Below are 14,896 nucleotides of genomic sequence, written 5' to 3' on the forward strand. Positions count from 1 at the left end.
AAAAGTGAGTATGGTTCTGGTTCTATGTCTTAGGCATAACAAAAGTACCAATACATAATAACCCAAACAGAAATTTCAAAAATTCAGTTACATTTTGTGTAAAAAAAGAAAAGAAATACCCCCCCCCTCCAAAAAATAACCATGAAACCCCATCACAGATGAAGACCTAGGTGCAGAGCCTCTGCTAGCATACGACAATGTAGCTCTCTATACAGCAATAGAGCAACACCAGTTTCAGCAGCTGAGGATCTAGCCCATGTTAGGGAAACAAAGCTACAGTGTGCAACTTTTGCAGATATCCACAAACTCTGCAGTTTATCCTTCACATTTCTTTCAGCAAATAGTATCTGATTTAGGGAGAGAGAGTCAGAAAGTGGTAGTGTGAGGACTTTTATTTTTTTCCCCAAAGATGTTAATTTACAATATAATTAGTGCTGGGAAATAGAGAGTACAAACACAATAGGGGCATGGAGCATTTTAATTTAGAAGGTCAACACAAACTGTGGTTGGAAAGCAGATTTTTTTGTTTGTTTTCATTTATCTTTGGCAATAAAAATCAATCTTTGCAGTACAGGAGCCAAAGTATTAGAGAGACATTTACACCACAGTTTTGTTAGCATGAATACTGAAGAAAATGTCAGAGAATATAAATTACAAGTCAGGCAGGAGGGGAAATAATATACATTTTCTAAAGAACACTTTTATTGAAATAGAGAAAAATACAGTAGATGTATATTTTTAATAAGAATAATAAAGTGAGTAACTTCAAAAAGGCCACTATTTGGTAATGTGGACAAGTTCAATACATAAGTAAAATCTTGTAAAAGTGTATTGGGTATTAGAAATTGTCTACTTGAAAAAATATATTTAAAAACTGAAGCTGTTTTGAACAGTATAGGCCAAGGAATAGTGCAAGGTTACTCAGGTTGCCTGGTCAAGAGCTCTGAGCAAATCACATCCTTGCAGAAGTGTAGAACTGCCCAAAACAGGGACATTCACCTCACAGTCATATCTGGTCAATTCAGGCAACAAATAGGGTTCATAAGACTGCCCAAGCAGACGACTTGTCACTCCTGAAATAGAGTGTTAAAGAAAAAGTGTAAAATAGTGAATGATGCCTATCTAAACAGAGTGGGGAAGGTTAACTTTTCCCTCATTTAGCTTTCTTTGGTATTCTATAACATTCAGGCACCTGAAAACAGCATTACATCTTCCAGTTCAAATCTATATATATATATATATATATACACCAAACAACATTTAAAACTGAGAATAATCTCACATGTTGAAATTTTAGCTAGAAGTGAAACATGTTTTCTTTTCCTTGTCATTTAGATTTTTTTTTTTAAAGGGGAAATCATTCTAGTTCAAAACAGGAAACCTGTAGTAAACCACATAGTTTTCTGAATTAGCACCAATTACAGTCATGTACCTCATCTAATTTTTTTTAAAAAAAGGACCATAAAATAAGGTCAAACCTATGTCTGCTGAACTATGACTCACTTCTGTGATTGTGCTGTTGTTGTAGTAAGCTGTTTGTTCATACTTTCAGTTGCAGGGAAAAATGTATGTACAAGCTGCCAAACATAAAATCACTCTGAAGTTACACAGTTGTTACATTTATAACTATGAAAAAGAACTGCGATAATCATAATTAACGTTGCGCTATGTCATTTCAACTTTTATTCCTTTATTTACCAAAATTGATGGTGGACGTCAGATTTTGTTGAGATCAAAGTTACAAAGTCCATGTATATGGAGGAAAGGACAGTAAGAAATGGAGAGAATTCAGCTATAACTTGATATAAGGAGGACAAAGACAGTACTGGGTGCTGGGAAAAGGCAATAGTGGACAAGTTTTCTCCACTCACTGTTGAAATTTTTTTTTTTTAAATTCTTGTTAAATTTGTTTAGGAAGATTTTCATTACAGTCAGAAAAGTGAACTGCTATAATATCATTTAATGTGCCTGTTGAACTGTGAAGCATGCACTAGCAAGGCATTGTAAGCCTGTTATTTTAGCTGATATATTTTAATACATTTGCTAAACAACTGTCCTTATTAAAGGAAAAATGGCTCTATCTGATGTTAGTGAGGTATAATTTTAGAGGAATGCGTGAGGCTTACTTACCCTTTGCCTAAATCTATATAGGTTTCCACTGACAGTTATGCCTTTGGACACTTATTTTGAAGAGTATCCACTCATGGGTTCTCAAGGATACAGATGCCAATGCATGGCCATTTAGATTTTCAACTTTGGATATTTAAAATTAATGCTTTTCAAGGGTCAGCGCCTTCTCTCCTGCTTCTCTGGGATTGGAGTGCTCTAAATGCAGCAGAACCACCATGGATCCACTGCACAGGGGCTTACATGGCCACACAGAAGAGGAATAAGGTACAGGCTAGCAGGGGAGAGCTTGTGCATGACTAGTGGGTCTGCAACAATGTGGATGCACTGACTAAAATCAGGCCTGGTTAATGGCTATTTTGGCAGCTTCTATGCTACAATCTGATGGGAGGATTCTGAGCTGCCAGTTCATCCAGAGTTCCCTGGTTCAATCTCCATTTAACTTAAGCATCACACAGGGGGCAAAGTTGTTGGGTTGGATCACGTCTAATTCATTTTTGGGGAGGAAGAATTTTATATAAGTACATACATGCATGGGGCTTCCTGTCAAGACTGTGCTGATGGGTGCTATTGAAATACTTGATTGATAGTGTGTGCAATATAAATGTTCATATTAAATGTACACACACACATATATATATATTCAGAGAGAGAGAGAAAACCAAAACACTAAGTTGAATTTATATGAAGTGTGTAAGTTTGTGCATAAGATATGGCCTAGAGACACACATTTGTGGGATTTATGCACAAACTGTCAAACTAGATATAAACTTATATATATATATATTCAGAATTTCATCACTTCAGTATAATATGAACTATACAGATTTGGGCTGAAGTTCATTGTCCTCTAACTCCCCTTTATAAGCCACCAGTCCTCATATCTGTATTGAAACCAAAGAGCAAAACTATTTTCTCATTTGTCTGTGATAGCCCCTTACCTGACTTTTTATGAGTTGGTTGAACATTGAAGTTCTGATAATGAGAACTGTAAAACTGAGGGGAGAATGCTGCTTTCTGATTATCACCAGGGCTTCCACAGGAGAGTTGCTGCTGTCGCTGCTGCAGTTGGTTCATTGGTTGGCTCACACCTTTCTGTGAGTTACGAATAAACTCATCTAAAATTAAACGTGACAATTGGTTTTTTAAAATGACCTTTGTGTTACAATGTGCCAACATATCTTCTGGGAGCACAAGTACCGGGATTGAGCATCCCACAGTCCTTGACTATAGTAATGAAAGTATAGCTGGCAAACTTTACTACATTGCTTCAAAGCTATGGCAGACCACCTTCACTGGTTAGTCAGTCACAGCTTCCATGGAGCAGAGATTACATCACTGTGCCAAATGAGTGTGGCCATTTTGTGAGAGAGTTTAAGTCCAGGAGGCTAGATTCAATCTTTTTCACTTAAAGGATTATGTGCTCACTGAATTATTTATACACAGTGTGTGGATTAAATTATTTGTTTCTTCCTAATAAAAATTCATTCAGAAATCTACAGTGGGTGTAGATAACCACCTTATTTTGATCACTCATCATTACCAGCACTTGAGGGTTCTTTCTTCAGAACCATTGACTGGCTAAACACTCTCCTAACCTAGTTGTGAATAAATGATACTGCATATACGGGGATGGGTTGTATAACACAGTAGACCATTCTATTGTGACTGTCCTAAGTGGGGAGAAGAAGAATTGGAATTTTAATACTTCACACTAAGTTGATGTCTTAACACAGAAATCACACTTACTTTAGGCTGCCTTCCTGTGGCCTTGGACCTACTGCACAACAGTGGTTCATATTTAGAAGAATATCTTTGCAACCAGAAGGTATAAACTTTTTAAATGAAAACTTTGATGCTGTGGAAATTACTGGAAATACCAAAAGGCCACAGTGACCCTAAATCTGAGCTATAGTGGAACTACCACATCAGGCTCCCCGGGAAATAGAGAACCCCAGAACAATATATAAGCTTTCATTTACAGGACAATCCAACTCCGAACACTGTTGACTGCATTAACAGTTGTTGGTCTATACATTTGGTTTATGGTAGTTCTGCTTTTGGCATGAAAATGGCAGGTATGAGAATTTCTGCACAGAGTCTTTGTTTCTAGTGAAACGGTCCTAAAATAATATCTAGAAATGAACATTATAGAATCAATTTATGTCTTACCAGTAAGGACACTTGTGCTGAGTGACTTCTTTTCAGTAACCAATGAACAATTTTCACCTTTGAGAATTTTCATCCTTTTCCACATTAAATGAGATGGGTTCATCATTGACAAATCCGCCTGCAGTTGGATAAAGAAACCAGAAATAGACATAACTAATAAAAATGAAAACCCTTTTGTAATGGTCATTGTTTGAAGTGTCTGAATTCCTTATAACAGATTACCCCACTCAGCTGTTGAAATGGTTGATCTTCATAATCCATCTGTCGCTTCAGTTTCAAACTGTTGGCAAGAGCAATTCTTGCAGGGTTTATATCTATGCCCCGTTGCTCAAAACTGTCCAGTGATCTGTAAAGAAAAGACCCTTCCTTGAGCGAGTAGTTTGCAAATAAACTATTTGGGTCTGATTGATCTTTCAAAGCATTAAGGTTCATTTGGCATAGGATGGTGGGACAGGCTAGACTGCAAATGCAGAATTTTTCCTGGACAGCTAACCCAGTTGTCAGTATTCTTATTGCCATAATGCTTGGGAACTTTCAATATCAAGTGTTAATGAAAGTCCTGGTAATTCATTACCTCACGATCTAGAAGCAAAACCTTGATTGTGAAACAAAAATTGTATGACTTAGTAGGTCAAATTTTTAACAGGGATTAACCTGCCCTCCATTTTTGCAGGCACAATTATGGATCCACATGTTAGTGTTTGTGGACCAATATCTAGCTCTGTGGTCACATAGCCAAAATGGCTAGCAACTGCATACAAGTAATTGATCCTGCAAGTACAAAACTGCACGTGCCCACACCCCTGAGATGGTTACAATGTTTTTAGCAAATGAAACCCACCATTTTGTACATCTTTAAAAGTATTAACAACCCTAAAGCACTTAAAGCACTTGTCATCTGTGAGTCCCAAAGAGCTTTACGAAGACCAGCCAGTATTTTTATCTCCATGTTACAAATCCAGAATCTGACGCACAAAGTTGTTAAGTGACCTGTCTGAACTGGACCACTGTGCTTCTATCCTGGTCCTTACCCTATGCTCATGATAGTAGTAATAAATATAAATAAGCTGTATTGAAAATCTGAAATTTAAGGATGAGTTCTGTTTAACAACATGCTTAAGACTATTACTGAAGCTCTTTACCTACGGTATTTATATGGCCCCCATGACTGTAGTATCTGAGTGCATCAATCTTTCAAGTCTTTGCCCTCCCACCAGCAATATGAGGTAGGGAAGTGCTGTTACCTCCAACTTTACAAATGGGGAATGGAGGCTCAGAGGCTTGCCCAATGTCACACAGGAAGTCTGCGGCAGAGCAGGGAACTGAATCCAGCTCTCTGGCTACCCTGCAACCACTGGGCCATCCTTCTCCATGTCCTACCAGATCTGTTTCTGACATTGTTTGCGTCAGTAAAGCAGCTTTGCAAAACTGTTCTCTGGTTTTGTGATAGACATGTACGTTTTCACAAATCCACACATCAGTACACTGATGATAATGGTGAAAATCAGCCCACTTCTGCTCCCATTCAAGTCCATGGAAGGGTAAAGCTGTTCACTTCAAAGGACAGCAGAATTGGGCTCCTAATACTCCATTCTGTTGAAACAAATCATTCCAGCAGAATGGGCAAATAGACTTTTTCAAGGTTTGCAGCACAGAAGTCTCAAGGAGAGATACACCTAACAGCTTGCATATTAGGACAGATTTACCTTTTCTTATATAAGGACATGTTGGGAGAGTGCACTGGTGGCCCTGATGATGAACTTGCTAAGGACCCACAGTATTTATCCATTAGTCTCCACTTAGCAGGAACATACTGTACTGGTGGATCAGGTGGCCACTGGGTGCTTGGTCTTCCAACCATTGAAGCCAGTGGTGTGCTGGCTCGCGCATGGTATGGTGGCAGTGAGGACTTGTTTGTGGTGTTGAAGGACACAGATGACAGAGGTCCATGACCAGGGTTCATGTTTTTATTTGACATCTGTTGGCAGTATTTCTCCAAGAGGAACTGATTCTGAGAGGCAGGAGCAAGGGGCTGGAAAATGGTACTCATGCTACTTAAACTTTGCTGGTTTTGTGCATTTTCAGGGAGAGGACGTTCTTCTTGGCAGATTGGACTCAGCTGGAAATCTTCTCCATCCATGGGAATGTAAGGAGCCAGGGTTTCAAGATCCAGCTCATTGAAATCAGTCTGTACAAATAATAATAATAAAAAGCACATGGCAATTAATGTGTACATGGAAGATGACATTTCAGTGAATGTAAGACTGAAGAATCATTATACCTGCTGTATAACTAAGAGTCACCTGAATTTACTTAAATTAAATACTGAAAGTGGCAGATCCTTATTTAAAGATGCATGTAATTTCCATACTGAAATGTCTTTTTTCATGAATTATATACTTGTTTCTGATATCACCAGAGATAAGGTTGCAGGGCAGATAAGAAACAGGAATCAAGACTGAAAATCATGCTACACCAGTCATGCTACCATATGCACAGCACTTTCTGAAGGCTGATGCCCCAATGCAGTTTGGGAGGTCAATGTGGGTTGAACTGGAGCAGATGTTCCACTGGGCTTTGAATAACTTGTCTGCCAATGCTTAAGTGTGGCACATAATTCAACTTCACACCACTCCTGACTAATGGAAAATAAGTTATTCAAAATCTAATTGCATAGAAAATGTGTATCAAAACCACAAAAGGCCTATTAAACACAGTTCACAGGACATTAACACATTTGCAGGACATTAACACATTCATTTCTATATTTTTTCAGTGGGGATGCTGACTGCATCTAAATGTTGCATCTTCCACGCAGAAGCAACTCAACCTAGAAGCAGGAAGAGAGCTTCCCATCCACCCACATCAGCAACACCCTCTCCTCCTATTTCCATCACAGCAACAGTCCCAGATCTAGCCCTTACAAGCCCCAGGTCCACCGGGAGGATTCAGATGACCATCAGGAGGAGCTGCAAGCAGGGCAGAAAGGTCTCATATGCCCTTGAAGTCATCCGAGCAAACTGATGTTGAATTGTTTCTGGTAACAATTATTTCTATTGTGCTCCAGTTCTCACACAATGTTTGCCCTCCTTCCCCCTTGCCTGCCTGGCATATCACTCTCCTTCCCTACCCATCCGCCGTTGCTGTCACTGCTCTGTTATGTCAAAACTTAGACTGTATGCTCTCCAGGGCAGGGACTGTGCCTTTTCTTATCTAGAACACTATAAATAACAATCCTCCCCCTAACTATGGTGTATACAAAGGGAGTGTCTGTGCTCACGAAGTTGCTACCAAAGCATGGAGAGAAATAGTCTAAAAAGAGGTCTCAGGCCTTTTATTTAGAAGCAGTTTTCAATCAATTTCCATGTCGCTTTTTTATCAGTTATGAACCCAGCAAAAGGAGAAGGAAATAGACTGAATCACAAAGTGATTATTCTGATTTTGCCACTGGGGTGTGTGTGACATGTGATGTGTGCACTTCCCTGTCCCCGCCTTGTTGCATGTTTCCTGGTTGCCCATCAGTGTTTTGAAAAGCTATTTTTCACTGTTTAATTGAACGATACAGGTCTATGCCAAACAAACATGAATGAAAAGATTTGCTTCGTAGTTAAGTCTTAAATTCACTTGCACACTCTCACAAGGGCTGTATGTGCATGTGCAAACCAAGGGCTGTCTGTCGCAAGTTGGAGGCATTTGTATGTGCATAAACGTTTTTTGTGCATGTGCTTTTGAAAATCTTTCCGGTACTCTCCTAGGTTTACCCATTTGACTGGAGCTCAGCAAGCTGACCTCATGGCAGGCATTTCTACTTCTAGCAGTGGCAGCTCCAACTGGAGAAGTTTGGATCATTTCCACTGTGCCTGTCTCAATTTGTGCACAGATCAGTCCTCAAGTATTAACCTAGTTTTTAATCTGTAGCTGAAAGAACTAGAGCTCATTATAGCCCCTGCATCATATAACCTCCCCTAGGAGGAGCAACGTTAAATTCCAGATGGAGTCCTGCTGGCACAGGATCTTGAGGAGATGCACTCAATCAGCAAACTTTGCAGCTTGCCCGCTTTCCATTCATCTCCATACTCTTTCTTGGCTACACTGACCCTCTCTGGATCTTCTTGAGGAATGGGAACTGTGAGCAGCATTGAGAATTAAGTGCTGTATTAAATAGAATGATCATCCATAGTACGGGTTATGGGAGAATTGTTTCATCGCTTGTGGGCAAGAAAATACAACTGTCCTCTGACCTGGGAGTTGCACTGGTTCTTTGACTCTGTGTCCATGGCAAAGAGCTTCTCAATCACCTCAATCTTAAGATCTTCATCTAAGGAGCTGTAATAGTCTTCTGGGCTGCTTGGCTGCACAGGAATAAAAAAGAAGCCTTTAAGAAGCAGCTAGATTATCACAGTACTTGATTTTGATATGGTGCTGTCAGTGCACTGTGCTGTAGTGAACATCAGCTATGCAAAACAAACAACAAGACTGGGTCTACAGCATCTCCGCAAACTAAATATTCTACTCAACTCTAATAAACACACACTAGTCTCCAACAGAAAAAATGGTTACCTACCTTTCGTACCTGTTGTTCTTCAATGTGTGTTGGTCATGTCCATTCTATTCTAGGTGTGCGCGTGCCCACCTGCGTGGCTGTCGGAGATTTTGCCTTAGCAGTATCTGTAGGGCCGCCTGTGGCACCCTCTGAAGTGCCATGCTCATGCCGCGGTATATCAGGTGCCACCAGCCCTATGTCCTCTCTGTTCCTTCCTGCCAACAACTCTGACTGAGGGGCACAAGGGCAGGTAATAGAATTGACATGAGCAACACATCTCTAAGAACAACAGTTACAGAAGGTAGGTAAATGTTTTTTCTTCCTCGAGTGCTTGCTCATGTCAATTCCATTCTAGGTGACTCACAAGCAGATTCAACAGAGGTGGGTTCGGAGTTCACAATCTTGCAGTCTGCAGCACTGCTCTGCCAAAGCCAGCATAGTCTCGAGCATCCTGGGTCAGCGTGTAGTGCGACGGAAATGTGGGGACTGACGACCAGGTTGTGGCCTGACAGATCTCTTGGATCGGCACCTGCGCCAGGAAGGCAGCTGACGATGCCTGCACCATAGTCAAATGAGCCATCACGATCTCTGGCGGGGGCACCTTCACCAGCTTGTAGCTGCAGTGGATGCAGGCCATGATCCAAGACGAGATTCTCTGGGCTGACACTGGGCAACCTTTCATCCTGTCAGCAACAGCAACAAACAACTGTGTTGACTTATGGAACGGCTTTATTCTATCAGTGTAGAAGGTCAGCGCCCATCTGACATCCAAGATATGCAGCTTGCACTCCTCATCCTTCACATGAGGCTTCGGATAAAAGACTGGTAGGTAAATGTCCTGACCAGTGTGGAACTGGGAGACGACCTTGGGCAGAAAGGCCGGGTGCGGACACAGCTGGACTTTGTCCTTACAGAAGACCATGTAGGGCAGCTCTGACATGAGCACCCTGGTTTTGGACACCCTATAGGCCGAAGTTATAGTGACCAAGAAGGAGACCTTGCAGGAGGCAGCAGGAAGCCAAGGGCTTGAAGGGGGGAATCAGGAGTCTGGACAGCACAAGATTCAGGTCCCAAAGGGGGGACCGGGTCTCAGACATGCGGGTAAAGGCGCTACACACCTTTCAGGAAGCGCACCGTCATGGGATGGATGAAGACTGACTGGCCTTGAGGTGGAAGGGAGAACGTCGAAATGGCTGCCAGGTGTACCTTGATCGAAGATAGCGACAGATCCTGATGTTTAAAGTGCAGTAAATAGTCCAGGATGTCCTGCAGCGGGGCCTCTTCCACATGAATGTGTCGGCCCGATACCCAACATGTGAACCACTTCCACTGTGCCACATATGTACCTCTGGTGGACGGTTTTCTGCTGCCCAGCAGGAATGCTGGACACCAGCAGAACACCCCCATTCGTCCGTACTCAGCCACGCAGCAGCCAAGCCATCAAGTGCAGTGACTCCAGGTTCGGGTGCAGCAGGTTGCTATGGTTTTGGGACAGCAGATCCAGCCGAAGAGGTAGCTGCAGCAGGATAGCCGCCGAGAGTCTCAGCAGCACGCCGAACCAGTGTTGACGAGGCCACACCAGTGTTATGAGGATGATCGTCGCTTTGTCTTGCTTTACCTTGAGCCGGACTCTGTGGATTAACAGCACCGTCAGGAAGGCGTACATCAGCGCTCCCAACCACAGGATCAGGAAGGCGTCCAACAGGGAGCCCTTGTCTCTGCCCAGCAGAGAACAGAACATGTGGCACTTTCTGTTCTGCCAGGATGAGAACAGGTCCACCTGGGGAGTCCCCCACCCGCAGAAGATCAGGCTGACCACCTCCAGATGGAGCGACCATTCGTGACGAGACAAGAAGGCCCTGCTGAGGTGATCTGCCAGGATGTTCTTGGCTCCGGGCAAGTGGGCAGCTATCAGATGAATGGCATGTCACACACAAAAGTCCCAGAGGCTGAGCGCTTCCTGACAAAGGGCCAAAGACCTAGCTCTGCCCTGCCTGTTGATGTATTGTCCGTCAGGACCTGCATCACCCTGCCCTTCAGGTGGGGCAAGAATGCCTGGCAGGCCTGGTGAACTGCTCTGAGCTCCCTGACGTTGATATGAAAGGCCAGATTGCTGTGTAGCCAGTGGCCCTGGGTGCTGAGCTCACCCAGATGGGCTACTCAGCCCAGGTCCGACGTGTCCGAGACCAGGGTAAGGGACGGAGATAAGGACATGAAGGGAACCCCCTGCAGCACTGACTTGGGATCCAGCCACTAGTCCAAGGATGAGAGGACATGGCTTGGCACCATGACCACTCGGTCCAAGGCGTGCCTGCTGGGGATATAGACTGAGGCCAGCCACGCCTGCAGAGGTCATAGATGAAGACAGGCATGGCTGACCACGTATGTGCACGCGGATATGTGGCCCATTAGTCGCAGGCACATGTGGGCAGTGGTAAGCGGATGGCTCTTCGTGTGGGCAATCAAGTCTGAAATGGCCTGGAAGCGCACTTCCAGAAGGAAGGCCCTGGCTCACATGGAGTCGAGAACTGCTCCGATAAACTCTATGAGCTGGACCAGCATTAATGTGGACTTTTCTGCATTTATTAACAGGCCTAGATCATTGCAGATGGACCACACCAGATTGAGGCTCCGTTGGACCTGCTCCGGAGACTTGCCCTTGATGAGCCAGTCGTTGAGATACAGAAAGATTTGGACACCTCAACTTCTCAGGTAATCCGCTACCAGCGCCACACACTTTGTGAGCACCCTGAGGGCTGAGGACAGGCCAAAGGGTAACACTGTGAACTGGAAGTGATGCCCAGCCACTATAAACGCAGGAAGCGCCTGTGGCCCAGGAATATGGAGACATGAAAGTAAGCATCCTTTAAGTTGAGAGTGGTGTACTAGCCCGCCAGATCCAGGGAAAGGATGATGGAGGGCAGGGAGACCATGCGGAACTTCAACTTCTTGAGAGACTTGTTGAGGCCACGCAGATCCCTTTTGGCCTTTGGGATTAGGAAGTACAAACCTCATCTTTCCATGTCCCAAGGAACCTCCAAGCCCTGGAGCTTCTCTACCTCCTGAATGAGGAGTTGCTCGTGAGAAGGGTCCCTGAAGAGGGACGGGAAAATGAGGGGGTGGGAAGGAGGGGTGGGAAGGAGGGACGGCCAAGAACTGCAGGGTATAGCCCCGAGCCACTATGTCCAGGACCCAGAGGTCCGATGTAATCCACGACCAATCACTTCTGGCCCCCTGGTTCCTTGGGGACCCCAGACTGGGCTGGTGAGCGGGAGGAAGAAAGGCAACGATGACTGAAACTAGCATCCCTTCTCCGTGTAGGTCCCTGACGAGGTTACCAGAGCGTTGGCCGGAAGGCTTCCTGGCTGATTGTGGCCTGTGCATGCCCAACGAGCAAAGGGTAGCCCTAGTGTCCTTCAAAACGTGCAGCTTGGCATCCATTTGATCTGAGAACAGACCAACTCTGTCAAAGGGGAGGTCCTGGATCGAGGCCTGCATCTCCTGGGAGAGGCCTGCTGTCTGGATCCAGGAACTATGTTGCATGACCACCACCGATGTGACCACCCTTGCCGCCGAGTCCACCACATTCCATGCAGTCTGCAGGGAGCATCTGGCCACCATCATATCCTTCTCCACCAGAGTTGCAAACTCTTGGGCCAAACCCTGAGGGAGGGATTCCTGGAACTTTTTGAGACCGTCCCAGAGATTAAAATTGTACCAGCCCTGCAGGGCCTGATGGTTCACCACCCAAAATTGCAGGTTGGAGGTGGAATACATTTTTCTCCAAAATAAATCAAGTTTCTTAGCCTCTTTGTGTTTGGGAGTTGAGGAGGTGGGGACCTGCTTGTCTTTTTCATTGGCTGCAAATACAACAGTGAGCCCGGGGGCAGGTGGGTATAGAGGTATTCAAAATCTTTGGCCGGCACAAAGTACTTTTTCTCAGCCCGTTTTGAGGTGGGCGGGATGAAGGAGTGGGTCTGCCACAAGGACTTAGCCATCTTGAGGACTCCCGCATGCACAAGCAGGGCAACCAGGGAACACGTAGAGGCTGAGAGGATGTTGAAGAGGGTGTCCTCCTGCTCTGCCATCTCCTGTACCTCAAGCCTAAAGTCCTCGGCCATGCACCGGAGAAGGTCTTGATGTTCACTGTCATCTGGTGGGCTAGCTCTGGAAGGTCCCGTGACCGCCTCGTCTGGGGATGACGAGGAAGACTGGACTTCCGGTGGAGGTGCTGGGGTCTTGACCACTGTTGCAGAAAGAGGCTTTGGGGTGGGAACAGGTTCCTTCACCCTGACCTCAGAACGGGCTTTCGGTACCAGGTCCAATGCCGGTGGAGCCACCATCCGATCTTCCATTGCAGGCACTGAGGAGTGCTAGGAGTAAGCATCATCACAACCAGTACACCCCACGTGCTCCAATAAGGCCACTGCGCTAGCCACTGGCCATGCTGCCATTGCGGTGCCACCATTGAGGGGCACCAGTGCCCAGTGATGCCCATGAGACCATGGCGACGGGCTTTACTGGCCCTCCACACAGGAGGAACCCCCTTCCGGTAACTGGGAAGGAGCAGTCGAATCCTGTGTTTGTTTGCTGGTCATGGATACTGGTGACCGTTGCCTGGGCATAACTCAATGGTAACTGGAGTGTGGAGAGTGCTACAAGTGCTGGAAGGACTGGTACTGGGACAGGGAATGTTCCCACCATGCTAGTGATCAGGACCGAAGCCTAGAGGATGACTGTTGAGACAGCGAGTGATGATGGGAATAGAAAGGGGAGCGTCGACCCCACACCAGAGAGTAGCACCATGGGTGACCAACGACACAATTGGGATCTGCCCCTGGATTCCCAATGTGGCAGTGATGATCAGTGTCTTCTATCTGGTGACCAGTGTTGTTCCCCTGTCTCCTGAGGAGTCTTAACAGTGGGCTTGCCCTCTTTGGGAGCGTTAGCCAGGTCCTGCAGCACCGGGGTAGTATTCAGAGCAGGTGGAGACCTGTACTCTCTCTGCACTGGGGGAGCGTGGGATGACGAAGGTGCAGACAGGAGTGTGGGTCCCATACCACTCCCAGGAGTCAGTGGCGGACCCTTAATGGGTCTGGGCGCCCCAGCTGGGGAGGTACGATTGCGTAGCTCTGGAAAAGACTGGCGGGCAGGTCCTAGTCCCTTGGTAGATGACACCTGGGCCTTCTTGCTGATTGCCCAGGAGCACTTCTTGGCCTTTTTCTTCGGCACTAGCAAAGGTGAACAGTGCCAGTAGGAGTCGGGTCCTGGCGGTGCGCTGTGCATGGAGGCCGAGGCAGTTGGTGTGACCTGTCTGGGTGGCTTGGAAGCCAGGCGGAGGGAAGACTCCATCAGGAGAGCCCTGAGGCAGATGTCTTGCTCTTTCTGGGTGCAGGGACAAAAGTTTTTGAAGACCCGCCACTGCCCCTTAATGTGTGACCACCATGGGTAGTAAGAATGAACTGAGAGGGCGTAGGGCCGGCGGCACCTGATATATCCAACATGAACGCAGCACTTCAGATAGGGTTGCCAGGTGTCTGGTTTTCGACCAGAACACCCAGTCAAAAAGGGACCCTGAAGGCTTTGGTCAGCACTGCTGACCAGGCTGTTAAAAGTCCCGTCAGCGGCGCAGCTGGGCTAAGGCAGGCTCCTTGCCTGCCGTGGCTCGGCGCAGCCCCTGGAAGCAGCGGCATGTCCCTCCTCCAGCTCCTATGCATAGGGGCAGCCGGGGTGTTCCGCATACTGCCCCCGCCCCAACTGCTAGCTCTGAAGCACCCATTGGCCAGGAACCACAGCCAATGGGAGCTGCGGGGGCGGTGCCTGCGGATGGGGCAGCTAGCAGAGCCGCCTAAGGTAAGTGCCACATGGAGCCTGCACCCCAAGCCCCTCATCCCCAGCCCCACCCCCACACCCACACCTAACCCCCTGCCTCAGGCCTGATCCTAATCCTGCCCTCCGATCCCCTCGGTCCCATTCCGGAGCACCCTTCTGCATCCCAAACCCCTCATTTCCAGCCCCAGCCCCACCCCAGAGCCCACACCCCCAGCCGGAGCC

General features: G+C 46.1%; 1 protein-coding gene and 1 long non-coding RNA gene across 2 annotated transcripts in view; one reads left to right on the forward strand and one right to left on the reverse strand.

Moving 5' to 3' along the window:
• Nucleotides 1-376: 376 nt before the first annotated feature.
• The window catches only part of EPAS1 (endothelial PAS domain protein 1), a 158,784-nt gene continuing 144,264 nt past the window's right edge, over nt 377-14,896 (reverse strand). Inside the window, exons 11-16 of the mRNA XM_034764423.1 lie at nt 8,541-8,651; nt 6,006-6,487; nt 4,522-4,645; nt 4,300-4,417; nt 3,069-3,245; nt 377-1,073 (exon numbers count right to left, since the gene is read on the reverse strand). Of these exons, the coding sequence (XP_034620314.1) occupies nt 922-1,073; nt 3,069-3,245; nt 4,300-4,417; nt 4,522-4,645; nt 6,006-6,487; nt 8,541-8,651 (1,164 nt within the window). The 3' untranslated portion in view covers nt 377-921. The remainder of the gene's footprint in view (nt 1,074-3,068; nt 3,246-4,299; nt 4,418-4,521; nt 4,646-6,005; nt 6,488-8,540; nt 8,652-14,896) is intronic.
• LOC117874372 lies at nt 6,790-14,366 on the forward strand. The gene is made up of 3 exons (XR_004644961.1): nt 6,790-7,339; nt 11,435-11,554; nt 12,164-14,366. It is a non-coding gene; the product is annotated as an uncharacterized LOC117874372 (long non-coding RNA).

Source organism: Trachemys scripta, chromosome 3 (genome assembly GCF_013100865.1).
Source record: "Trachemys scripta elegans isolate TJP31775 chromosome 3, CAS_Tse_1.0, whole genome shotgun sequence".
In the NCBI taxonomy this organism is placed as follows: domain Eukaryota; kingdom Metazoa; phylum Chordata; order Testudines; family Emydidae; genus Trachemys; species Trachemys scripta.